General features: G+C 40.0%; 4 protein-coding genes and 3 non-coding genes across 8 annotated transcripts in view; 2 read left to right on the top strand and 5 right to left on the bottom strand.

Moving 5' to 3' along the window:
- Window positions 1-345: 345 nt before the first annotated feature.
- On the bottom strand, window positions 346-5484 carry wdr12 (WD repeat domain 12). Its single transcript, XM_028009945.1, has 12 exons — window positions 5277-5484; window positions 4897-4991; window positions 4402-4496; window positions 4210-4316; window positions 3996-4111; window positions 3759-3913; window positions 3550-3681; window positions 3331-3471; window positions 1955-2060; window positions 1724-1856; window positions 782-854; window positions 346-681 (listed from the first exon to the last, which is right to left on the bottom strand). The coding sequence occupies exons 1-12, from the start codon at window positions 5315-5317 to the stop codon at window positions 604-606; spliced, it is 1272 nt and encodes a 423-aa protein (XP_027865746.1). The 5' UTR covers window positions 5318-5484; the 3' UTR covers window positions 346-603.
- A 1079-nt stretch (window positions 5485-6563) lies between these two features.
- nop58 (NOP58 ribonucleoprotein homolog (yeast)) lies at window positions 6564-12781 on the bottom strand. Its single transcript, XM_028009944.1, has 15 exons — window positions 12627-12781; window positions 11708-11784; window positions 11548-11600; window positions 11089-11213; window positions 10871-11007; window positions 10579-10643; window positions 9559-9693; window positions 9316-9461; window positions 8996-9122; window positions 8235-8398; window positions 7613-7747; window positions 7455-7516; window positions 7213-7361; window positions 7008-7126; window positions 6564-6924 (listed from the first exon to the last, which is right to left on the bottom strand). Exons 1-15 carry the CDS (start codon window positions 12669-12671, stop codon window positions 6865-6867), a joined length of 1599 nt encoding a protein of 532 aa, XP_027865745.1. The 5' UTR covers window positions 12672-12781; the 3' UTR covers window positions 6564-6864.
- On the bottom strand, window positions 8485-8567 carry LOC114141268 (small nucleolar RNA SNORD11B). The gene has a single exon (XR_003594808.1). It is a non-coding gene; the product is annotated as a small nucleolar RNA SNORD11B (small nucleolar RNA).
- On the bottom strand, window positions 9197-9277 carry LOC114141269 (small nucleolar RNA SNORD11B). Its single transcript, XR_003594809.1, has one exon. It is a non-coding gene; the product is annotated as a small nucleolar RNA SNORD11B (small nucleolar RNA).
- Window positions 12782-14391: 1610 nt separating the features above from the next.
- Window positions 14392-18500, top strand: nufip1 (nuclear FMR1 interacting protein 1). Of its 2 annotated transcripts, none has more exons than XM_028009900.1 (10): window positions 14392-14752; window positions 14867-14988; window positions 15445-15549; window positions 15627-15689; window positions 15762-15838; window positions 15920-16012; window positions 16343-16494; window positions 16601-16723; window positions 16797-17044; window positions 17972-18500. In XM_028009900.1, exons 1-10 carry the CDS (start codon window positions 14527-14529, stop codon window positions 18395-18397), a joined length of 1635 nt encoding a protein of 544 aa, XP_027865701.1. In that variant the 5' UTR covers window positions 14392-14526; the 3' UTR covers window positions 18398-18500. The 2 variants fall into 2 exon arrangements, with proteins under 2 accessions (XP_027865701.1, XP_027865702.1); XM_028009901.1 differs by having other exon boundaries at window positions 14393-14752; window positions 14903-14988.
- A 909-nt stretch (window positions 18501-19409) lies between these two features.
- LOC114141177 (cilia- and flagella-associated protein 47) overlaps window positions 19410-25194 on the top strand; it is a 35110-nt gene continuing 29325 nt past the window's right edge. Inside the window, exons 1-15 of the mRNA XM_028011655.1 lie at window positions 19410-19675; window positions 20651-20808; window positions 20906-21021; window positions 21130-21274; window positions 21493-21574; window positions 21779-21919; window positions 22030-22199; window positions 22540-22634; window positions 22955-23184; window positions 23271-23463; window positions 23542-23743; window positions 23941-24084; window positions 24220-24397; window positions 24484-24580; window positions 24674-24890. Coding sequence (XP_027867456.1) covers window positions 19532-19675; window positions 20651-20808; window positions 20906-21021; window positions 21130-21274; window positions 21493-21574; window positions 21779-21919; window positions 22030-22199; window positions 22540-22634; window positions 22955-23184; window positions 23271-23463; window positions 23542-23743; window positions 23941-24084; window positions 24220-24397; window positions 24484-24580; window positions 24674-24890 — 2312 coding nt within the window. The 5' untranslated portion in view covers window positions 19410-19531. The remainder of the gene's footprint in view (window positions 19676-20650; window positions 20809-20905; window positions 21022-21129; window positions 21275-21492; window positions 21575-21778; window positions 21920-22029; window positions 22200-22539; window positions 22635-22954; window positions 23185-23270; window positions 23464-23541; window positions 23744-23940; window positions 24085-24219; window positions 24398-24483; window positions 24581-24673; window positions 24891-25194) is intronic.
- trnad-guc (transfer RNA aspartic acid (anticodon GUC)) lies at window positions 22407-22478 on the bottom strand. The gene has a single exon. It is a non-coding gene; the product is annotated as a tRNA-Asp (tRNA).

The raw sequence follows: 25194 nt of genomic DNA on the forward strand, positions 1-25194 counted from the left end.
TAGATATTCCTTGAATGCTTTCCATTTTTATGTTACAACCACCAAAACTCAGTTTATTTAAGAGAATTGTAACATTTTCTTACCATTTGACATTACATCCACTAAGGTCACAATGCATGACCAGACCAGAATTTAATTATTATTTTTTTTAGCTTAATTCAAAATGCTCTACACATTCCACCATCCAAACAATGGTATGTGAATGTTATCGGAAGCGAGCTAGCTTTACTTAGCTCGATGTTTTTTGCAAAGAAAAATGAAAAATTCTAGATGTAAAAAGCAGATGTTTGAACTTGTAATTGCATTATTAATTGCTAAGGGGATTAAATACCAACGCAGGCAACATTTTCGAAGGCTTCATCGGTAAAAAAAAGTTTTTAATTACAAATACCTTCTTTACATGTAGACAACACTTGTACATAACTTTAGGTTTATTTGTCTTTTGTAAACTAAACATTTCCACCAAAGCACTTGAATTAAAGTCGACACATTTGAAGAAGGAACATTAGTTTATACTCTACTTGGGTCAGAGGGAGACATTTAAATTGAAAAAAAATCTGCTTAAAACAACCAGGATCCGAAAACAAGATGGCCGGCGTCTGCCTACGCTCCTGCATCTGTCTGAGCGGCTGAGTATCTGTAGGTGTAGAGCTTGTTATCTGAGCCGCCGCTCAACATCAGCTGAAAAAACAAAAGCACAACAACAATTGAGGCGCTGAAAATGACGTTTTGCGACCGGTTAAAAGGAGAGCTGGTGAGAAATCCTGATGGTTTGCCTCACCCCGCTGTCTGTCCAGTCCACACAAAACACTTTGTCCTCGTGAGCTGCCAGATCGTACAACGGAGCCTTGCAGCTGAAACGAAACGGTTCACAGACTGAGACGACGCAGACGAAAAAGTGTGGATAAATGACCCCTAAAGGTCATTCTGACAAAGCCAGGAAGCCTGCTCCAAACGGAACAGAACGTCTTGCTTTATCTACTATGGAATCAGTTAAGTGATGTAGGTGAATAAATGCTTTTATTTAAGCTTTTATGTGTGATTCTGACTCGATGTGGATTTGAGGAAACCAAATCCAAATTGAAACTTTAATGATTGCAACAAGAGCTGCGGTAACCATGGTAACAATCAGATTACTATGCAAATGCGATAACCTTGATGGATTCTCTCACATATACTGTCGATTTTGCGAACAACGTGAGAAAAAAATTATAAGTGGGAATAATTATCGAGCTACAAAACATTAATTTCTTTGATTTTCCTCTTTTTTGGGTTTCTGGAATGTTAGTTTTGTTTAATCTCTTGTAAAAGGTGCAACTTTAATTAAAAATGCACTTTAATTCTTAACTGACAACCAATGTGGTTGGATTTTAACATAAATATATCCCCACCCCTTTCTTTAATATTAACAATTGCTTCAAACTTTTGTTTTCTACAAGGTGATGATATATTCACATTCTTTAAGTCGACCAATTTGTTGACAACTTCAAAAAAAAAGATCTGATCTCTATTTCACATTTGCATAAATGGGAAGGTTTTAATTGCAGAAATTGACATTAATGGGTTTAAAAAAAAAAGAAGTATTTCCCACTCTTTCAAATACAATTTTTGTGCCCAAGACACAAAGGTGGAGCAACTTGATTATGAACAACCGAGTTCCAAACATCTAATTTCGTCACGATTTTCAGAGTTTCAACAAAATGTCTACTTCATATCTACATACCTCCTGGTGTCCCAGAGTTTGACCAGGTTGTCTAGGGAACCGGAGATGAGCTGATGCTCATGGGAAGGTGCCCACTTGACTGCGGTGACCCAGCCGGTGTGGGACGTCAGAGACAACAGCACCAGGGTTCCGTCTGATGAGCAGAAGTTGCAGAAACGACGTTAGGAAGCAGAAAAGAGGAGGGGAGTTTTTAAAACTTTTCTTTCTGATCATTTAAGCTCAGTTTGGCACCTGTGGTGCGAGGGTCCCACAGTCTGATGTGTCTGTCGGTGCTGGCTGAGGCCAGCCGTCGACACAGAGGGGAGTAGGAGATGCAGTTGAACACTTTACTGCCCGACTTGGGGGGAACAAAACAGAATGCATTGTGGGAAACATAACAGAAACAGATTTACTACTAAACAGATGCATCTGCAAAAACATTCCCACACATTGATATGTGGCATAAAAGTGCTTCTTGTAATTTCAGCATGGGTTGGCATTATAGTAATCTTCAACATATTTTATTGGGATACTATGCTATGGAGCAACTCAAAGCACCAGATTGGCAGGAAGTCCATTTTTCTACAAGCTGTGGAGAAAAACAAATTAAGGCTTTGGCCCACTTCTAAATCTAATTAAGAATCTACCAATCAGAGGTTGAATGATTTTTCAATTTAATTCAATTCAATTCAAAAAACTTCACTCATCAAAAAGGAAAATTTACAAGTCGAGGCATTGAAGATAGAAAAGAGGAGGTGTAAGTTTTCACCAAAAAGTGGACATTTTCTAGAACAGGCAAGGAAATTTGAGACATTCAAAAGTCAAAAATTTGCTAGAGTTTAATCTCAAAACTTATTGTTTTCTAGCAAATTCTTCGACTTGTCAAATTCAGAAATTTCCTAGTTTTTTTTCTCAAATGAAACTTCTTCTGAGTTTGAAATGTGTTGAGAATTTGTCAGAAAAGAAAATTGAGATTAATCTCAGAAACTCATTTTCGAACTAAGAAATTCCCTGAATTTTTCAAGACAATTTCTGATTTTAATCAAAATTTCTCAGTTTTCTTTTAGCAAATTTTTGACTTTTCAAACTTGGAAAAGTCCCCACCTTTTTTCCCCTCAAAATATTCTGAGACTTAATCTCACGACTAAATTTTCAGTGAAAAATTTGCTGGAAAAAAAAATTCCGAAATTTCTTCTTTACCATTTTAAAATTTAACAACATTTAAATTTAACATTGTTAAAAAAAAAATTTTAATTGCTTGCTTGGGTGGACACTACAACTGGTAGCAACATATTTTATACAGGAATAATTGTGTAGAAATGGTTGAAAATAATTGCATGCCACACTTTTTGGATTTTTATTTGAAAATAATTCAAAAAATAATGCATGCGTTTGTGTTGACCTCTTGCACAAAATCCCAATAAAAAACACAAAGGTTTGCAGCTGCAACACAAAGGGGCGCCATGGTAACCAGCAGGTGTAGAAAAAGAGATTAGGGTTAAATATATATCAATACCGACTTATATATACTAATATAGTCACTTTTTAAAGTGAATATATAAATATATATATTCTTAACTAAAGAATATAAGGCTAAAACTTTAACATTGAGCTGCTGCTCTTCTTACCAGCGTGGTCTTCATGACTCCGGCTTCCACGTCCCACAATCGGATGGTGTGGTCCCAGGATGCACTGCACACTTCCTCGCTGTCGCACCACAAGACGGAGGACACCGCCTCGCTGTGTCCGGACAACGTCATCAGGGGGGTCTGTGTCGGAGAAGGAAAACATGAGTTAGAAGCTGGAGGGGTGGTTTTGAGCTGTTCCAAGTCGGGTTCTGTGCGTACCCTGGTCAGGCCCAGCTGCTGGGTCTTCTGTTTCTTCCTGGGTCGGTCAGCGGGCTCCGCCACCTCGTCCGCCTCCTCTGTGGGCACCGCCGACCAGATCTTCAACATTTTGTCCCAGGAGCCGCTGCAGAACTGAAAGAAACAGAGAAAACCCTGTTAATCGGAGCTTATCGATTCAAAAATAAAACACTAAAGTTTTAAATATTGACCTTAGAGCCTGTGGGGTCTGTGGAAATGGCGTCGACGCTTCCTGTGTGTCCCCGGTAACAGTGTCTGGCTTTCGCCTGGTTCCTCTCAGAGTTCCACTCCCACAGCAGGACGGTCTGGTCAAGAGACGCAGTCAGGAGCAGGGATGTCAGGCCGTCTATGCAACAAAACAAAACTTTAAGCTAAGAAAAAACAACAAACACCTACAAACTGGGATGTAAAGTTCTAAGCAAGCTGACCTCTTTTGACCCAGGCAACATCCTTCACAACGTCAGAGTGTCCAGCCACTGTCGTCACCGCCTTCCCTTCTAAAGACCATATCCTGGCTGTCTTGTCGTACGATCCTGTTAGGATCCTGGAAAAACGGGGGGGCGGAGGGGAAATTTGAACAAAACTGGAGCTTTATTAAGACGAATAAGTGACGTCTTCCAAATCGAAGCAGGACATGTTTACCACTCGCTGTCCGCCTCCACGGAGCTGATCCAGTCGTCGTGCATGATGCACTCCTCTGGCTCCGGCGCCGTGAGCCGCTGCACGTACTCTATCTCCACTACGTCTTCCTGAAACACAGACGGGAACACTCAGCTTTACTAGGTTTTAGAACAGTTCAAGTTAAAAGTTAAAGAAAGTTCAGGCAGGTCTTACCGTTGATATTCCCTCTGTCTCCATGTGAGTGGCCAGCTGGGTTCGCAGGAACTGACCCTTGACCAGGAAGTCAAACTCCACCCTGCTGTGAGATGCTGTTGGAGCAAGCACAAAACACAAAATACTGCAACAAATGAACTGCGGTTATAGCTTGAATTTATAGCTGGCTTTTGTGTTTTGTTTTTTAAGTCATCAATATTGCAACAAGTAATTAGATAGTTTGCAAAAGTTTTTCCTTATGTCTTTGTATGGAAGGTTACTATAAAGGAAATTGATCATATTGTTTCATAGTAATTTGTTCCACGAAGGCATCATTATGTTCAAGAGTATTTTTCTAGAACAGCGTTCATCTTTGTGAGGCTATGGCTGCTGTTTCATGCGATTACGGAAAACAAGTACTTTTTATTTTATAAGATATGTGCCAGTTTTGTTATGTAAAAACAGCTATGCTCGTGGTAGCATAATTTGAATTGTTTGTGCTTTCTGTCATTTTACCATGCTTTGCTTCCAGGAGCTTGTTGATAACGTTGCTAAGATCCTGGACTTCAGAGGCAGCTGGGATGGAGAATGGGACGTCATCTACAATATACCTACACACCCACACACACACACAGACAGAGAAAGTTATCAGCCTGTTTCAGTGCTATCAAATTAAAAGATAAATAATGACAGCAGCTAGTCCTAACTTTACGTTTATTATAAGTAGCTTACTAAAAAGCTAAAATTACGGTCTACCTGCACTTTAGTAGTAAGTTAACAACAGAACTCAAACGCAAAGATTAAATGAATTTGACTCCGCTAGAGTTCAGCATCACGAACTAGCTGCTCAGCTAGCTTAAGGCGCTGCTACTGGGTCTCTCTGTTTACAGTCTCACCTTTGGTCTTCTGTGAAGAACCTCGCCTGTAACTGCGACATTTTGTAAAACAAAATCTCTCTATATATATATATATTCCAGAAATTAGCAAACGGTTATAAAACTATTCCGCTCCACTTCATAACATGTCAAATTCTCATGCAGTGTCGCCATGTGCTGCGTGGGAAGACTTTCGAGTCGAAAACCGATCGAGTTCGGCGACTCGTTGATCGGCTGATCATGACTGGTGGCTGAGCGCTACCCCATAAGCGCACGCGCGAATGAATTCTACGTCAACTTCAGCGCCATTTTATGAGTGGCATTTTCAAACACTCATCCATCTACAACACTTTTACTCCGAAAGTTTTAATGGAAGCTAAGTGACTGCGACGTTTCTTCTTTTTCAAATTAAATAGTCATTTTAAAAAATTCTTTTTTTGTCCCTTATATGAAAGTAGGTTGACAGGAAAGGGGGGAAGACATGCGGCAAATGTCGCCAGGTCCGGGAATCGAACCCGGGACGGCCGCGTCGAGGACTCAAAGCCTCCAAAAGTGGGTCGCGTTATCCGCCACCACAACCCGCCCAATTTAAATAAATAAATAAATGTAAACAAATAAAATATGTATTATAAAAACACTTTATTATATTTTAACTTGTATCATATCTGAATGCTTCATATTAAGCTAATTTAAAAGCATAAAAAAGATAACCTGAGTAAAGAAAAAGGCTGTTTTTAAACGAAAATTTAATTTAGAAAGACAAAAAAAATTACAAAAAGCAACCTAGCTCTGTGAGCAAAATGCTCTCTCATGCTCATAATTTGCTTGCTATTGGCTGTAACCACTGCCATCAAGCATTTGGAATAAATGACGAATAATTAACATTGATTTAATAATTTATCCAATCTATCAATTATGTTTGTGCTATTTGCATAGCACATTTCATCAACAAGACAGTTTAATGCGCTTTATTTTATAAAAACACAAAAATAGTCATAGAACACAAGTGAACAACGGAAGATTGATTGTAGATTTTCTGAATAGCATTGCCTACAATCTGTTTAACTTTATTCTAGTTCGTATGTGGATACAGTAAACTCTTTTGACCTCTCACTAAATCGAAACTACCCTGCGACCTCCTGCTGGTTAATACTTATTATTTATAGTCATACAATTACAAGACTTTCAATGTAGAAATCTGGAGTTTGGACATCAAAACGAGGGCTCCAGGGAAATTTAGAGAAATTACAGAAGTTTAATTAGGGCACAAGTTTAGATTTTTGTGAAACAGAAAACGGTCACGACTCGAATGAGAAATCTGCATTTATTTGTCTCATCATTCACATTCGATCTCATTTGATACAGACGTCTCGACATGAAAACAGCTAAATTAAACTGATAAAAAAAACCAAGAACATTAGAAACTACGTGAGATTTCACTCATAACTGGAGAGGCGCTCTCTCCCATCCATAAAATGAGATCTGATGAATTTTCATGCCAGGGAATAGGCACCATAATACTGCCGTGCCGTTTTGAAGATAAAAACATGTGACACAAATTTATAAAGAAAGAAAAGCTAAAATAAAGTATATACACTATGACAACTCTTCACTCATCCTCTTCCTCCTTCACCTTCTTTTTTTTCTTCCTTTTCTTCTTTTCTGTTGGCTGGACAGCAAAGACAAGAGCAGTTTAAAAAAATGAATTAATTAAAACTATAAAAAAAATTTGATACAATATGTGAAGTTTACCTCACTGACAGGCATTTCCTCCTCTTCGTCCTTTGGCTCCTCAGGTTCCTCCTCTGCCTTCTTTTCCTTCTTCTTCTTCTTTTTTTTAGGAGACTCTGCTGCCGTTTTGGCCTCTTGCTCTAGTAAACAAGACGGGGACGTTTTTGAGCATCGTGGATTCCTGAACATATCTAGAAGAGGTTTTTTTCCTTTGAAATTCACACACCTTCTGCTACCGGTTCCTTTTTGGGCTTTTTGGACTTAGCCACCGGAGTCACAGGGTCCTGTTCACTCGTCTCGACCTCCTCGAACTTCCTCTTTTTTGAGGTGGACGGAATCGTCGAGTCGCCGGACGGATCGTAGATTTTCACCTCGCTGAGTTGGAAGAGACGAAAACACGTTTAATAATCCCGCTTAGAAAAAGAAAAAAAAAAAACTCCTAAAAATCAGGAACGTGTTGCTCCTCACCTCTTGTGCTGGTATTTGTCTGCCTTCGCCATTGCTTTGCCTGTTCCGCTGATTCTTCGGATCTGTGGCGGGAAAGAAATCGGGAGTTAAAGGCAAATAAAGGAGGACAACAACAACAACAAAAAAAAGTGGGTTAGAATCGATCTTTGGACTCTTACTCCTCTGTCCTCCAGCTGCCGTAGTCTGGCCTCCAGCTTGGCCCGGTTCTCTGCTCCCATCTCTGCGTTCGTGTCCTCGCCAAGGGCGTCGTATCGGATAGCCAGCGCCGTTTTAGCCGCCAGCATTCGGGAAATCTGGACATAACACAACAGGAGAGCGTTTGTTTTAGCAATAATATTGTCATTTTGAGACCCTTTTCAACTAATGTAGATATAATAATGACATAATAATGCAAGTACATCTCAAAGCTTAAAAAGAAACACATTTCTGAAGAAATTTTAAATGCAGCTGGGAGACATTTCTTTTTCTTTTTATTCCCTTTGGGATCGTTAAAGTATTTTTGAAATTTGAATTGAATTAAATAAAATGAACAGTAATTAAAATGGATGATGAAATCTCTAACCAAAATTGCATTTGAAAAGATAATAATAATCATTCAGCTTAGACAGGGAGAGCAGACACAATGGGAAGGTAGTGCAAACTATTTACTTTATACTGGGTGTCAATTGTTTGCAGTGCTTCTGAAAATGGCGGCTTTTCAACAATTAGCGCAAATGATCACACTCATTTTGGTAATAATTTTTGATTTATCGCTTATTGAGACAGGTTTCCTGAACTCACCTTTCCTTTGTTCTTAGCCGTAGTCTGACCCACCAAAGAGGCGTGATAGATGAGCCCGTACTTGGGAGTGTCTTTGCGGGTCTTCAGCGCTCTGAACAGAGCCTTCTCGGCTCCGAGAATCTGCACTGTGGAGGCCGGGTGCTTCGCCAGGTTCAGAAGGGAACCTTAACGCAAAGAAAAACATAAATAAATCAAAATTAGAGGACGAAGAACACGTTTCTGGTCTGAGTCTGTTTGCAGGGACTCCTAATGACAGCTCAGATGAGGTAGTGACTTAAAACCATCACATGCATTCAGCAAAACGACATGCTGTCATCATCATCACTGCTGTCGTGTTTAAATACACGGTTGCGTCGCTCATGTCACGTTTTCCCAGACCAGTATTTTCTGCTCCGTTTTTACTGAAGAAATTTACTACGAACTCATAAACTTATGACAGAAAAGCAAGGGCAATAAATCAGAGGACAAATACACCGATGACATTTTTTTAGAGGATTGCTGCGTTTCCACTGGACATAGACAAATCATGTGATCGACAAGTGGATGTTGCTACTGGTGGAAAAGATGAAGAAGAAAGGAAGTGGTAGGAGGAGAATGGTATGCCATGTTTTTTTATTAATTAATGGAAAAACTAGAATTGCAAAAAGAAAAAAAAAGTTCTTCCTTTTTTACATTGGCAAAATATTGGTAAAGTGTTGCGCACACTTGTTGTGGAAAGTGACAAGAGAACTGCTGGTATTTCTTTTTTCTTTTACAGTTACCAGCGTGAGAGATGAGGCGCGCGCCGACCAGCTCGCCCACCATGACAGTCAGATTCGGGGCGATAGCCATCATTCTGTTCTTCAGGTAGTCATAGAGCTGAGCGCGGTACTCTGAGATCTCGATGACCTGAGGGGAAACAACAGATCCGTGTCACAGAAACACACGCACACGGCCCGGCCGGAGGCCTCCGCGTTGACCTGCGGCTGTTCAGAGGAGGTAGTGACTGACCCACACCGAACGTTTCAGGATGAAGACGACTGTCAGCGTCATCATCACAGCCGCTCTCGATCGCGCTAGCGCCTTTACGAGCGACCTGTACCTGATCGCACAGGTGCCGGATGTTGCCGATGTCCTGCTCCGACACTTCTGTTCCCATGGAGATCTCCGCGGCTAGCTTGACCTCGGCTTCGATCTCCTCCGGGAGGATCTCCGACAGATCAGTGGTGGCCACGTTGGTGCGGTCACCTGCAAAGACAAAGAGTTAAAAAAATAAATCAACATTCATTTCCTAAAAGAAAAGCAATCTTTTTGGGGGTTTTTTCCCAGTCCGAATTAAGCTTACCGACTTTGCGGACGGTTTTGCAGTAGGCCAGATTGTCTGTGACGACCTTCCCCAGCTCAGGGAAGTGCCAGCCGTACCACTCCCTGCAGCGCATGTTGTAGTTGTTCAGCTCCTTGTCCAGGTCATCCAGAAGAGCTGGCGACAAAAAAACAAACAAAAAACCCCCAACAACTCACGTCACTTACACACTCACAATACTTGATGAGAGGTAAAACGGCTACAGCAACATGTATTTCTGAGCTACATATTGACAAGCTTTGCACATACAGAATAGGTCAATTAGCTCATGCTTATCACCACCCAAGCAGTTCTTGGAATAAGTGACGCACCAACATTGTGGCATTGCAGATTCTTAACTGGATTCAGGTCTGAACTTTGTCTGAACCTCCAAACCTGCTTCAAGTCTTCATCATTTATATCTCGGCCTGTCACTGTGAATTTTGCTGGACAATATATTGTACCAGAAATTTCTGCGATAAATGATAATATCGTCTTGAGACCATTTTCAAGACAATGATACCGCAAAGGACACTGTTTGCAGTTTTCTTTTCTCCGATTACTAATCTTTAAAAAGCCTGACCTGCCGACTCCGATTTTGGCCAGTACTAATTTTTTATTATTATCTGAAATGTTGCTAATGTAGCAAGAAAGTTGCCGAGTTGGCAACAGAGGGCTGACTATTTGTTAACTGCAAACATGCAGACATGGATGCATTAACTTTAATTTTGCACCCAACACTCCACGCTGCGACAATCAGTAAAAAAACTTAAAAAGTCTCCTTCAAAAACTATTACTCATCAGAATGGAAATTATTGAGCTCGTTGCTATTTGTTTTGCAATTAATTGCTTATTGCGACAGGCATATTTATATTCTTCCATTTTTACTATTATGCACTACTTTGTTGATTACAAAATCTGAATAAAATAGTAAAATATGAAATGTTTCATTCATATATATTATATATATATATATATATATAGAGAGAGAGAGAGAGAGACCCAAAAAAACCACACACTTACAGATGGCCTGCACAATCATTGTGTCCACTTTGTCCGGGCTGAACTTGAGCTTGTAGCGGGACAAACTGAAAACAGATGGAGGGGGGGGACACAATAAAATCTAGTTAATTCACATGAACTGTTTTCTGTTAATTGAGTTGTTTTTTTTTTTTTTTTTAAGACCAAAGAGCCTCAGTGGTAGTGACGAATGCTGAGGAAAATCCACACGGATATTTTCAGACAGCAGAATGTAATCACTGGCAGCAGCCGCCGCTTCCCCAACTCCCTCAACTCCCTCCTGCTCGCTACCCACCTGTGAGCCAGGCCCAGCGACATGGCGCTGATCTCCCTGGGAGGAAGTCCGGAGATGAGGGCCTCCATCTGGCTGCGGATGCACCTCATGAGCTCGGCCACGGCGGGGCTGTGGACGCAGCTCAGGTCCAGCTTTTCCTGAGGAACATGCGCCCATCAGACACGACCTACTCCGCCTCCTGGTGGAACCGTTTCCGTTACAAATTGCTGCGTACTCACTTTAATGACGCCACCCAGTTTCGCATCGCTTATGGCGAGCTGTTCATGAGCTTCCTTGGCAACAACCTTCTTCAGAGCCTTCTTCAGACTCTTGCCGAGTTTTCCCTCAACAAGGGCGGTGGCAGCTTAGCAGCAAAGGTGAGAAGAACAGTTACTACACGCACGAGCAAAAGAAGCAAAAATAAAACTTTATTGGTTACAACTGTAATAATATCAGATATCGGTATCGGCCTACATTTTTATGTTACCCAAAAAAGTAGTCACTCCTAACTTTAATTGCGTAAAAATTCGGAAACTTAGAATTTTATGTTGTTCCATCACAAAATCTGAGCCACTGTGGATGATATGGTCTCAGCAGTAGTGACAATTTTGTGGGATACCTCATGTTTCCATCAGCCACAGACATACATCACAGACCAGACTGCATGTTAAAAAGCATAAAGGAGAACAAGGCAGTACCTGCTAAGGCCTCTGTTGTGTCTTGGAACTTCTCAAAGTGCTTCAGTTTCAGTCTGGAGGAAGAAAATGGGAAAAAAAAAATGATGTCAGGTTTTGTTAGATTGGCAGCCCACTGACTGGTTTAAATGGGATTACTGGATGTACAATATCTGAACTTTACATTTTGTTGGCTTTCTCAGGAGTTTCAAACTCCTTGTACAGACTGTCCACCTCCTGCAGCTTGGATTCATCGAGGACCTGAAAGACACATGGTAACCAGACACATCAGCATTTAGTCAGCTGCAGCATTTCTATCCAGCAGCACTCATATCCTGCACATTGGTTAATAATAAATGGGTCATTTTCTCAGACCTAATGTAAGATCATTTGATTAAGACTTTTTTTTTAAAACATTCCACACTGCAAAATAAGTAATAAAATGTCAGTATTGATATTGGCCAATATCGTTATTGCATCGGAAGTGAAAAAGTTGTATCGGGAAACTCCTACTACAAATAACATTTGAATTAGAAAGTGTACATGTTATTTATTTATTTATTTGGAATGAAGCATATTTACTTGAACTGAGTTTGGACCATTTTTAATGCAGCTTAAAAATTACAGGAAACCTTTTCTAAGAGCTTAATAACTTTTGATTTAAGACCCCTAATACATAAAGCAATGATCAAAAGGGCGATATGCACTTCTTGACTCTGTATTTCTATCACAACAAAAAGCAAATTGCTTTGTTCTGGTCAACAAAGCTTTAAAATTGTCCCCTCATGTTGAGCCATTGAAATAAACAGGCAGACGAGGCTCCATGTCCACACGTGGTTACAGGCCCGTCGCAATGCTAGCTCTGTGTTAGCATGCGACTTAGACAAACATGATCATGTAACGTAAAAACACAATGAAGCATCCTCTAACACAACCAGACAATTTACTACTTTAACTGCATTTTGTCACGTGTTACTGCAAAATGTCAATCCCAACCAGTTAGTTTCTGAGTTACGATGCTAATCGAAGCTAACTTCGCATGCAAAAAGTGTCAAAATCTGAATTATGCTTTAAAAATTTTTAAAAAAAAGTTCTACACTTACTTTAAAGATGGCGTAGCCAGCAGCGGTCTCGAATAGCACTAACATTTTTTAAAAAATTAGTCCTGTATGTCTGTAAAGAGGCTCCCCGGTGAGGAGAGCTATGAAGTTTAGCTTCTCCGCAGACTGCTTCCTCCACACGCCGCGCAGAGAGAGGTCGGCAAAAGGAAACTGATGGGTTGCCAGATCCGCTCACATGGGTTGAAAATACCCGATTTAGCATATCACTTTCAGATCTAGTGTAGAATCGCTCCTTTGTAAATATTATTAATCATTATATATATATATAGATAATATATATAAAGTGGAATATATTATTTATATACATGTCTTGATAAGTGTTTGGAATTTTTAGAAGTTCAGAGTTATATATATATATATATATATATATATATATATATATATATATATATATATATATATATATATATATATATATATATATATATATATACACAGTGTTGTATAAAGTACTGAAATCTCAGAGTCAAGTAAAAGTATAAGTACCTCTCCAAAATATGACTTTGGTAAAAGTCCAAGTCACTGACTGAAATGTTACTTGAGTTAAAGTCTTAAAGTATCTGAAACTTCTTGTACTTAAGTATGGAAATTACTGTAAAAATGGATGTACTCAAGTAATGTAATGAAAAGTACAAGTAAAAAGTAAAACAAGGCAAATGCAGTTTGAATGACATTTTTTATATTTTGGTAAACTTGTCAAATACACTTAAAATAATGTACACAACCAAGTGCAGGCAAAATTAAACCTGCTAATAAATTGTTCCAGTTTTAAAGAGTAGCACATGTTAATGGTTTGTGGTTTTGAACTTGCATGCCTTTCCTATATTATTTAAATTTAGTCTAAATTGCTATTGGTATGGCTTCTGTCCCCCGTTGAACAGAGGAGTCTAGGTAGCCTGCTACAGTCAACATTAGGCCTAAGCTAAATACACCACGTGTGGAACTGAAACAATGCCAAACAAAGTTCATTTATACAGGTAAATAAGGCCATGGGTGGGGCAGGTCTTCTGGAGGATGACTATCCTTGGACTCCATTCTGGGAGTTAATGATTCTGCAGGTCCTGCGTACTGTGCTGCTCTTCTTGAGGGAGGGCCTAATGGTTATTTCCCGCTTTGGATTGGTTCAGCGGACTGATTCTGCTCTCGCCATTGGATACTTTCAAACTAACGAACAAATCAAAAAACTGAAATGCGTCTTGGATGTAACGAGTAACGAAACGCTATATAGAAATGTAGTGAAGTAGAAAGTACAGATACTTACTGTTAAATGTAGTGGAGTAAAAGTAGAAAGTATCCATTATTAAATCTACTTAAGTAAAGTACAGATACACGAAAATTGTACTTAAGTACAGTAACGAAGTACTTGTACTTCGTTACTGTACTGAACTTACGTTCAGTAACTTTCGTTACTGTACTTCGTTACTTCCCACCACTGCAGGTAACGTTATGGTCAAGATTGCACAATAGTGCCTAGTGACCAAGCTAGTTACTGAAACAGGAGGATTATAACCATTTCATATATATATATATATATATATATATATATATATATACCAAGACATGTATAGGAAATAAATAAAGCACGCTAATACTAGACTTTTGTAACTGTCTTACGAAAAACAATATAATTTAAGTTCTAACATACTAGAAATCTTAATTAAATTAAACTATTTTTGTCTGTGTCCATTAATTGCTTCGCGAGAACTAGAGTTTCGATTTCCGACCTCTTCGAATGTAGCATAGGTCTTTCCTGTTGACACGGAAGTGACGTACTCCAGAACAAACATGTGCGCTCTAGAGGGGAACACGGATGAGAAGTTTTAGTAGAGTTTGGCCAAACATTACCAACGGCGGTTAAATAAAAAGCGACCGACCTAGAAAAATGAGTGAATCTCAACGCTACCCGCCCCCGGACTTCAGCTGTCCTCCACCGGACTTCATGCAGCAGCAGCCGCAGCAGCAGCCGCCGCAGCAGACCCGCTTCAGCAGCTTTCACTCCAGCATGTGGAGCTGGGGACAAACGCCCTGTGAGCCCAGCTGGGGGCAAGGCGGCTACTATCACGGCCAAGCGGATGGACCTGCTCACTATGGACCCAAACCACAATTCAGTAAGTGTGTTATACAGTTTGTATTTCAACGCTCGAGCCCACTTTTCCAGCTGTGATCTGGTAGGCCTATTAATAATAGCAAATGTTTGCCTCTTTAACTTGTAAACATTTTAGGATTGATTCCCTTTCAAATCGTGGATTTCTTCTCAGATCAGCATTTTGGCGGTGAGTGGTACCAAGCTGGACATCCCGGTGGCAGACAGAACTACCGACCTCCCTATCAACAAGGCAAAAAGGTGATTTTTTAATTTAAAAAAAGAAAAATCAGTATTAACTTTAGTGACTTTAAATATATGTATATCACTTTTTGAACCTTTTCACATTTGGTCTTATTTAAACCCAAACATTGATTTTATATCATACTTAAATGTAAATAATACGATACAAGGTTTTCCAAATGTTGTCAGCCCTTCCTACTCCGTTATCCAGGGCCGGATTTACAAGGATTTGGGCCCCTGCGCTGGAAGCCATTTTGGTGCCCTATGCACTAAAGAAAAGTGTTTTGCTGATTCATGAGCTGTTTTTCCTTCCACTTTACAAATATTTACAAATCGGTTGTTCTATTACATCAAATAAAAGGCTTGAGGTTGTAACGTCAAAAAAAAATCAGTAAACAGTCCAAAGCCTATGAGTGCTTTTGCGGGCGTAATAGTGTCTTTCCTCTTGATTTGGATCTTGAATTGAATTCACAGCAAAGAAACAGGAAGGAGCCGGAGTATTCCCATTACTGCGACACCTGTGACCGGGGCTTTAAGAACCAGCAAAAATACGATGAGCACGTTTTTCAGCATGTCAAGGTATTTATCTGCAACTGGTCGCTTTCTGGATAATATCTGAATCATAACCCAATCGTTGTATGAAATATCATCAACAGTGTTCTGTACCTGACTGCAACTTCATGGCTCATGAAAAGCTGGTCGCCATTCACTGGAAGAACGTACGTAGGCTACGTCCTTGGGTATCACTTAAAGTTTTCTTCTTTCTAACGTGTACTGTGTTCTAAAAATAGAGCCATGCACCAGGGGCCAAAAGAATCAAGCTGGATACTCCAGCAGAGATTGCTAAATGGAGAGAGGACAGACGCAAGTTAGTTCGCACACGATTCTAGATGCTTTGCCACCTTTCGTTCCTGTCCTCTGACCGGATTCCAATTTATTTTACGTGCAGAAACTACCCGACGGTTCAGAATATTGAGAGGAAGAAAAGAGTCATGGAGGTGCGGGAGCAGATCGGAGGCGTTCTTGAAACGACTCAGTTTGGGTGAGTATGGGCAACGTCTCTGTTATTATCTGGAGGAATCTGCAAATTGTCTTTTCTTGGAAAATTTGAGACTAATTCAAAACTTTCTTGAGGTACTTTTGCGTCAAGTAGTTAAAAAAAAAGGATGACTTTTATCTTTGGCTCTGTTACAATAGGTATTTTAAAAGATAATCAAAACTCTAACTTGGAAACTTAACCAAGGATCTCAATAACTTGGATTATTTTCTTAGGGAACCACTGAGTAGTAGTCCAGTTCTTTTTCTTATTATTTTAAGTAAGACGCTTTAGATCTGTAAAAATGCATATATATACTTTACTATTTGTCCTCAGGCGCATGAGAGGGAGAGGGAGAGGCAGAGGACGTGGTTGGGGTAACAGAGGGCCCCTCCCTTTAAACAGCACTGCTGCAGAGACCCCCAAACCACTCAACCATCTTTCCAAGGTGGGAGATCCATTGGGAGTGCTGGCCAGTACTGACCAAGGTTAGTAAATAAGTAAGCTAATGATTTGATGGTGAATTTTTAGAATTAAAGCCACAAATGACAGTGTCAGCTACAGATGTTAGCTCTGTTTCTGTTCTCCTCCCAGATTCAGATAAAGAGGAGCCCAGCACTGCTGGCCTGGTTGTGGCCCCGAAACAGATGAGCTCAGCCCTTGGGTCATTACTGGCAAACTACGGTTCTATGAGTGAAAGCGACGAGGAACCAGAAGGTATTCTTATAGGTTTCTTCCAGACAAATACTAGACGGTGTCTTCCTGTTTAACCAGATCTTTGCTTTCGTAGATGTCCCCATTCTGAGAGCCAAAGAAGTAGTCAGAGAAAACGAGACCCTCCTAAACAAAATGACACCAACTTCCAAGGACAGTCGGTGCTCTAAACATGTGGAAAGGCCCGGCGAGACTCGGGCAGTTCCTCAACCAACCTCTGGCCCCATCATGTGGAATGAGAGAAGAGGAGGAGGGAGGAGAGGAGGAAGGGGACAAAGACGCAGAGACATGCCTCAATCACGCCGCGCGACTTTACTGGAAATGGTATTTTCATACGAGATAAAACTAGCATAAATTTAAGAGATGCACCAACAAATCTTCTGTTTGGTTGAAATTAGGCTTCACTTTGAACATCATTATTAGTGATTGGCTGGTTGGAAACGCAACTTTTTTTTTTTTTGATTCGGGAAAAGATCTGTAAGCACATTGGTTCAGCAAATGGTCTTTCCTTCCTTCTGTCGGTGAAATAATTTACCCTTCCCGCCACCTCATTGTTGGTCTTTTCACTTCCTTACACGGCTCACCTGTTGCATGGTCTATTCATCCATTTATCCATTCGTCCCAGTTTCTATTACTTTTGTTGTTTCCTTATTTAAAGTTGGAGCCCTGTTTAAATCGTTGCTATAAATTCCAAGGCTGAAAAAAAGGCAAAGGCTCTAAAAAAACAACTAGGAACATGGATATGTTTTGTTGAATTGACGAAGACTTACATTGACTTGAACAAAATTCACTGAATACAAAGAAGGCTAAACATGGTAAGGCAGAATTGGGTCGACTTACCATAAAGTAACTTATGCTAATGGCACTGAAAGGGCCAATGACTAGTATATGATGCTAAAAACTTTTTAACATCTTATATTAGCCATTAGCCCTTATTAAAAGGGCTAATCGCTATATGCCCTTGTAGGGCTCTCACCCCTGTAGTAAGGGACATTAGCCCTTACTAAGGGTAAGGGCAAGTAAAATAGAGTAATTTTTAGTAAAAACACTTGTAGTTTTAGTTATTGGAGAGAAATTTGAATTAGCTGAAATCGGCATTAGGAGGTCATAGCTTTACAAAGTTGTAAATCTGAACAGAAATGATTGGTATGTCTCAAATAAATGTCATTTTCAGTTTAATTCACTGCATTGTCCATCCATCCAAATATTCATTATCACTTATTACTGTTTTTTCCCCTCCCCTCTGTGTAGTTACTGGCCCCAGACATTCGCCACGAGAGGAATGTTCTGCTGCAGTGTGTACGATATGTCGTCCGCAACCACTTTTTCGGGCTGGAAAACGGATCTCAGGACCGAGAGGAGATGAGTCAGGAAAACCTGACCGTTACTGCAACCAGTGAGCTTGAAGAAAGGCCTGTGTCCCGATCAGACTCCAGTGTTCACCATGAGAGACATTTTGAAACTACAATTGTCCCGGACAGCAAAGATATTGAAGTTTTAGGCAGTGAATCTGCTGAAAGAACTGAAGAAAGTTCTAGAGAGTCTGTCCAAAGTATTGAAGAAAAGACTGCCACGGCCCACAGCGGTCAAGATCCCACCAGCACAAATAATATCACATCTAAATCTAATGTCTATGATGATGAAATATGGGAAATGGATGGCTGTTCCTTGAAATAATTTTTTTAAGACATTAGGTTGAAGTGTATAATTATTTTTTCTTGTAAAGAGAATCATTTTGTTGCTTTTTGTTGTAGGTGGACCTATTAATTTTGTTGTAGAATAAATACGTTTACTTACAAAATTGTTAAACTGTGAATTTTCATAAGGTATACAGGGTATACAAAGTCTATTATGATTCTCCAGGGAAACAACTTTATAGAACAAACTCTCCAGTGGTTTCACATTCATGGTAGGTTTAAAGTTTAATGATTGGGTGTTAGGTTGTTACTGAACACTCTAAACGATTACCTTTCAACCTGGGTTGACAGTTTTGGACATTTTTCTTACAAACGTACTTTTCAAACTGAATAACTTTCACCAAACTTCCATTACTTAAGCTAATTACATAGAATCTGCAGTAATCTGAAATTAACCCAAAATACTTTACCAACTAATCTGAATCTAAAATGATCTTTTAATAAGAAAAAAACAAATCCTCACAGCATAATGATGCAAACATTTTTTTTTTTTTGCATTGTTGGCCTGCTGTGGTTGACATTTTGATATAAAAAAACAACAACAAAAAAACATCAAAGGTTATAAATTCATCTGTATTTAATGTGCATGAATGGCTTTGACCCTGTGTGTTACGGAGAAAACTAAATTTCTTTTGAGAAATTTACGACTGAAAAAAAATATAATCTTTAGTAATATGACAATAATGACTATAATGATTGGGAGCTGAAGTACTAAATTAAGGTAACTCGTTAGAGTACCGATTCCACAGGCTTCCTTGAAAGACATAACTAGTGTTTGATGAAATACTTCGGAATACAATGTGGCAATATTTGGTTTATAATCCCTTTATGCTTGATATTATGTGGTTGGTAAGTAAAACTCGACTCAACAAGTTAAGAGGCCATTGGGAGTAGTGCAGTGGCAGAGGCTGCTCCGCCCTCCTGTGCTGTCCTAGGGGGAAAAAACAAGCATACGCAGTATCCTAGAAACCACCTGAGCTCTCACTATTCATGTCTGGGTAGCAACGGTGAAGTTGACTAACGGCGCGCGGGTCAACAAACTGAATTAAGTACGCCATTGTTCCGCGGCTATAAAAGTGACTTTAGCTGCATTATAATTGCGGAGGCTTTCATTATGGCTGGAAAGGGTATTCGAGTGGAACCCCCGTTCCTAGAATTCAAGGATATGAAAGTTGGGGACGTTTACAAGAAGGCAGTCTCGATAACAAATATTGGGAAAGTATCCAGGAAGATATTAGTTGAAAAGCCAGCGCTGAAGGTAACGTATTTACAGGTTTTTTGGGAATGAAATGTAGTCGTTAATTTATAAATGTTGAGCATTTACCAAATGTGGATATTGTTACTAGTTAACCAGCCAATTACAGCAAAATGGCGGAGTTCGCTGTCTTACATCGAATAGAAATTTCTCGAAGTATTTGCCGCTTCAGACGTTTCTTTGTAACAAATTGTAATTATAGTTATTGGCTTGATGTATCAAACATAAGTTAAGTAAATGCAAAAGTAGTTTTAAAGTATGCATTTTAAAAAGTTGCCCAACCCAGCGCCATGTGAAAAAGTTCCTTTATTAAAGTTTGAATTTTAATTCAATGCGATTAATCGCATTTTTCTTTCAAAGCTGAGTTCAATTTCATGAGCTACAAACCGGCCAACTACGCTACTACGGATGTAGACCTACATTTATTTTTTGTTGACGGGGTTATATTTATAATTTTTGCACATTTATTTAATTTGGTGTTAAAATAAATAATAAAAATATGAATAGTTTTCCTTTAGGACATTATTTAAAAAACATTTTTGATTTTTTTTTTTTTTTTACTAAAACAAACGAGAAACAGAAACAGTCCAGTTCAATCTTCGTTTCGCTACCACTGAGCAATGACAGCTTTCAAAAAGTACTTTTATTAATTACTACATTGTAGCATGGCATAACTAAAATGTAGTTTTAGTTATGGCATGCTTTGTATACCAGACAATGCTGTGTATGGCATTGTATATAGTGTGTATTGTATACAATATACATTGTATGCCATATTATAGTATATGGCACACTGTATATAGCAATGTGTCATATACAATGTCACAATGTATACCTTGTATATATGGCATTGTATACAATGCTATATACAGTGTTTAGGTCTGTGGTTGTAAAGGCAACTATTTGAAAATGTTCCAGTGGTGTGGCGCCACTGCACCTAATGATATCTTTGTCCTTTTGACTTCTCTTTCCCTGAAGATCTTTAAATTAATCAGATTGGGTCAAGCTTGGTTTTTGCCACCAGGCTTTTGTATTAGAGGCACGCTGGAGTTCACTCCAGTTACTGAGGAGAAGGTCAAAGACTCCATTCAGATAATTATAGACGATGAGGAGCTCCTCGAAGTTCCGGTAACAGGGTACGAAGTTCTCTAAGTCTGATATATCAAAAGCTGTTTTCAGCCACACTTGTCAATTGTGCCTGTGGTGCTTCTAATGCTGCGTCTCTGGCTGCAGACTTCCCAGGTTTCCCTCTTTCACCATGGACTCATTGCTAGACTTTGGATACCTTGTCGCGGACAGTCAAGTGGTCAAAAAACGTCATCTAATTATCAACAACGGATCAGCACCTGGTAAGTCATGTGTTTGTTATTTGACAGGTGATATCATATGACACTATGATAGTCATCCAGGCTGTATGCCTTTGTGTGTGTGTGTGTGTGTGTGTGTTACTGCTGAAGGTCGATTCGAAGTGAAGCATAAGAGGAGTGAATCCTTCTCCCTCCATATCCACCCGTCACACGGAATCGTAGAAGGTGGTTCCACCATGTGGCTGACAGTAGAACTGCATGCAGACAGACCTGGGCGTATTGCTGAAGAAGCTCTGTATGTTTTTAAAACCACTAACCGTCATTACTATAAATATCTAGCTTGTATTACAGGAATCAGAAACTATTTAGAAGGTCATTTATGTAAAAAAAAAATTAAGTGATGTAGTTCTATAATTAACTACCTATTAGACATTTTTGTCTGTTGAACAGGTATTTGGGTCTCTACTCAAACTGGATAATGACATCTGTGATCTTGGCATATTTCTTCCTGAGGGTGAAGCTCCAGGATTCCCCAGCTGTTCTTAGTATCAAGGCTGAAGTGGTGGAGCAGCATCTTGAGGTTTCTGACATGCAGGTACATTGATTCAAATTCACACACATATAGGATGATGTTGTCACATGCAAAATACTAAATGCTAGATGTGGTGTGGTGATTTTTACATCAAAAAAAAATTTATGGAAAAATTTATGTAGTTTAAATTCTTTTCTAAGACACTGTACATCTTAAAATTATTATTATTATTTACATTTCTGTTTTAATTGCTTGAACATGTTGTAGGGCTCCCCCCTTTCCTGTTTGTGGTTTGGACCTGTCTACTTTGGGGCCTCCAGCGAGCAGAAAGTGGTACTAAGAAATAACTCTCCCATTTCTTGTGACTGGGTCTGCCTGCTGCTGGATAAAGCTGTTGGTATTGAGGCTGTGAGTTTGAAAACAACATCTTTAGTTTGCAAGGGGGGTAAAGGAGTGCAGAAGGAACCCCCCCCCCAAAAAAAGCATCGTCTTATTCAGTGTTCCTACTGTGTTTGCAGGGAACAGAACTTCAGAAGAGCACAGGCACCGCCCTGCTGGAGAGGATGAAGAACTGCAGCTCAGCCAGACATTTTGCTTTCCAGGTCTTGGAGTGTGTGCCTGCACATGGTCGACTGGATCCATATCACACAACCACAGTGGTAGTACGATTCAGTCCCAAATCCAGGAGGTATATTTGTCCTAAAACACTGCAAAAACTTGTTGGAAATTCATGTAAGGGAAATATTTTGTGTTGACTCACATAGTATTAGTTTTAGTTTATAGTACTAGTAGATTGATAATATTAATTCAAGGCAATGAATGTATGTCGATCAGTATTGACCTACCTTAAAAACATCAAAGGTGTAAGAAAGAATAATAAAGAAAAAAAGGGTTACTCCCCGTCGGGGAATCGAACCCCGGTCTCCCGCGTGACAGGCGGGGATACTCACCACTATACTAACGAGGAGCTTGTAGCAGCAAGTAATACATGTCTGTATTTCATGGTTCCCCTGTGCTCTGCTTGACAGGAGGTGGCGTAGTACTTTACCTAGGCGACAGGACTACTCTCTGTTTCTCGTGTTTGATATTGTGAGCTGCAAACATGGCTTCACTCAACCTACAGGTATTCTCACAGATACACGGTGCTGAAATTGTTATCTGATTGAGGACTGGACTAAAAAGGGCTACTATGCTGCATGAATTTAATGCCAAGTTACAATGTGAATGGCTCTCACTAGCATGTTGAGGCCGTCAAGTTGTGTCAAATCTGTGAGAGGTATCAATATACTGTCTTAACGTCTGAACAGAGCACGGATTCCTCTATAGACTGAATGTTAAATTGTATTCCTAGTATATTCTAATAAATATAGAGAATTGTTCTGCAGACCTTCACAGAACAAATGGGGACTGATTGCCTTAATGAAGCTTATTGTTTTAATTTAGTTGACAGCAGCGTGGAGGTGGCAGTAACCGGTTCCGGAATCCCCGTGGCTCTGGTGCCGTCTCCCTCTGACACGTTTGATTTCTCCCACTGTGCAATGGGCAAACATTCAGATCTTCTGTGCGTGCTCCAGAACCTCTGCCCTCAACTTCCAATCAGATTCCGCTTTCGCAAGTTGGCACACTTTACTGCCCATCCACCAACGGGAACCATTGCCCCTGGGCAGTGCCAGGTGAGACTGTCGGCAGCGCTAGGTGGTGCTGTATAAACCCCCACAGTTTTAACAGAGGAGCTTTTTTCCCCCCCCATATTCTCCAGGATGTAGTTTTGACTTTTAATGCACGGCAGCAGGGAACCTTCCAGGTACGTCAGAAGGTAGATGTCCTAGGTTGGGTTGCGTCTCAGAAAAATGGCTGCTCCAATGAAGTTGGCTGCTTCCACACAATATTGTTACACCTATCTGCAATATGTGACAGTGTGAGGATACCCCCACAACCAAAACTACATTCTGGTGAGTATTGCGCAATCGTCAATTGCGCAATCGACGATTGTGTTGCAGAAACAGAAACTATCTCTTGTTTTGCTGCAGCTCTAAAGTGTCCCACCGGGTTACGGCCTTGCGTCCAGTTGAGAGATCTGGATCATTGCAGCAAGTTGGGCCGTATTGCCACCGCAAAGCTACACAAGCATCGCAGGGACATGAGCCCAATCACAGATATAAACGAGTTCCTGGCTTTCCCCAATGATCGGGCCGCGAGCATCAGACCAGCATCACCACACACACAATATAGGTAGACATTAATGAGCCACACTTCTGGAAGCTACATCAAACCTTTCATAAACTGTCATTTCTGGAACTTTGAGTTTGGAAAGATAGTACCATTTTAACAAGAACTCTTATAGCAAGGGAGAAAAGTACATTTTAGATGTCTTAGTGTGTGTCTTACCGAAGTTTACCGATGTTTCTTTTTATTTTGACATTGTTTAGGACCATTTTTACCGGAGTGCGACGCTACCGCTATGTGGACCGCACCTATGCTTTCACTAAGGATGAGGACGAGCTGAGACGGCGCAACCAGCAGACTTACATTAACTTTATCAAGCAAAGATGGCATGAGAAGACCGTGGAAAGGTTTGCTTTGCAAACTCTATATTTTACATTTTAGTTTTCCTTAGAGGAAAACATATAATCTTTAAATATGTAGAGAACCTTTCGTTTCCACTGTAGAGCCACACAATTCAACTTGATTTTGTGATTTGTTTTTAGGCAGCCACAGACTGGGAATGACGGTGTTCTTGACATTGATACACATAATGGACTTGTTCCTCCTGTGTTCAACATCAGAGACCTGGACAGCACCAAGAACTCAGACAGGGACCCTAGTTGCAGTTCAAAACACTCGAGTGAAATTACAAACAGTGGGGACAGTCAGGTTAGATCAAAAGTGAGTCAATAACATTTAGTTCAGTAACATCATTTTTTTTGTGTGTGTGTGTGTTTTGTTTACATTTTCTCATGAATTCTTCGCAGATTTTTGAAGCAGTGAATACAGTTCCATCTACCAGACAGCAGGTGGCAGACTGTAGGAGGACTCTGGCTCCTCTGGAGCTCTACCAAGTCGACATAAGTAGGACTTTATTTTTGCAAACCATCAACAGAGCAAAAACACAAAAGAAATGTGTCTAAACAATATTAATAAAATCTTCCTCTTTTCTAACAGCTCCCTCGTCTGTGAACTTTGGCACAGTGGCTGCGCAGTCAGTGTGCTCTACTAATGTGCATCTCGTCAATCGCCTGCCGGTGCACGTCTGGGTTGAGCTGGATGTGGACTGCATTGAGCTGCAGGGCTCCTCAATGCTGTCCCAAGTCTTGCCTCCCTTCTTCCACAGCATCTTGCCCCTGACGTTTCAGGGCACGCTGCATGGCCGCTTCAGAAGGCTAGTTCTTTTTCTTTTCAGACAATGAATTGAAAAGAAAGAAGAAGAAGAAAAAAAAGCTTCTGCGATTCTCATGGTCTAACGTTACCGGCTCAGTGCGTGTGATTCTTTCTTCCAAATAGACTCAATCGTTTCAAAGTCCTGCTACTGATAATGATTTGATTCTGTTGTGTTCGAATTTTAAGTGTTAGCTTGTCTGTAAAATTGATACCAAAATAATAACGTCACAAGAGGCTCAACATTCCTCGTTTCATTATTTATTTTTCATATTGGAGTTCTCATAAAATTATTCCTTTATTCTCTT

The sequence above is a fragment of the Xiphophorus couchianus genome, chromosome 24 (assembly GCF_001444195.1).
Source record: "Xiphophorus couchianus chromosome 24, X_couchianus-1.0, whole genome shotgun sequence".
Classification (NCBI taxonomy): Eukaryota; Metazoa; Chordata; class Actinopteri; order Cyprinodontiformes; family Poeciliidae; genus Xiphophorus; species Xiphophorus couchianus.

Bases quoted from the DNA above. Each gene is read 5' to 3' on its own strand.
- wdr12 (XM_028009945.1), bottom strand. From the start codon at position 5,317: ATGTCGCAGTTACAGGCGAGGTTCTTCACAGAAGACCAAAG. The intron at 3,682-3,758 runs GTCAATATTTAA...TGTTTCTTTCAG, and splicing joins CAGACCCCACAGGCTCTAAG to TTCTGCAGCGGCTCCTGGGA. The intron at 855-1,723 runs GTATGTAGATAT...GTTTCGTTTCAG, and splicing joins AAACTCTGGGACACCAGGAG to CTGCAAGGCTCCGTTGTACG.
- nop58 (XM_028009944.1), bottom strand. From the start codon at position 12,671: ATGTTAGTGCTATTCGAGACCGCTGCTGGCTACGCCATCTTTAAA. The intron at 11,601-11,707 runs GTAAAGTTCAGA...TTCTTCCTCCAG, and splicing joins CCTGAGAAAGCCAACAAAAT to ACTGAAACTGAAGCACTTTG. The intron at 6,925-7,007 runs GTAAACTTCACA...TTTGCTGTCCAG, and splicing joins AGGAAATGCCTGTCAGTGAG to CCAACAGAAAAGAAGAAAAG.
- nufip1 (XM_028009900.1), top strand. From the start codon at position 14,527: ATGAGTGAATCTCAACGCTACCCGCCCCCGGACTTCAGCTGTCCTCCA. The intron at 16,724-16,796 runs GTATTCTTATAG...TTGCTTTCGTAG, and splicing joins AAGCGACGAGGAACCAGAAG to ATGTCCCCATTCTGAGAGCC. The intron at 17,045-17,971 runs GTATTTTCATAC...CCCTCTGTGTAG, and splicing joins GCGCGACTTTACTGGAAATG to TTACTGGCCCCAGACATTCG.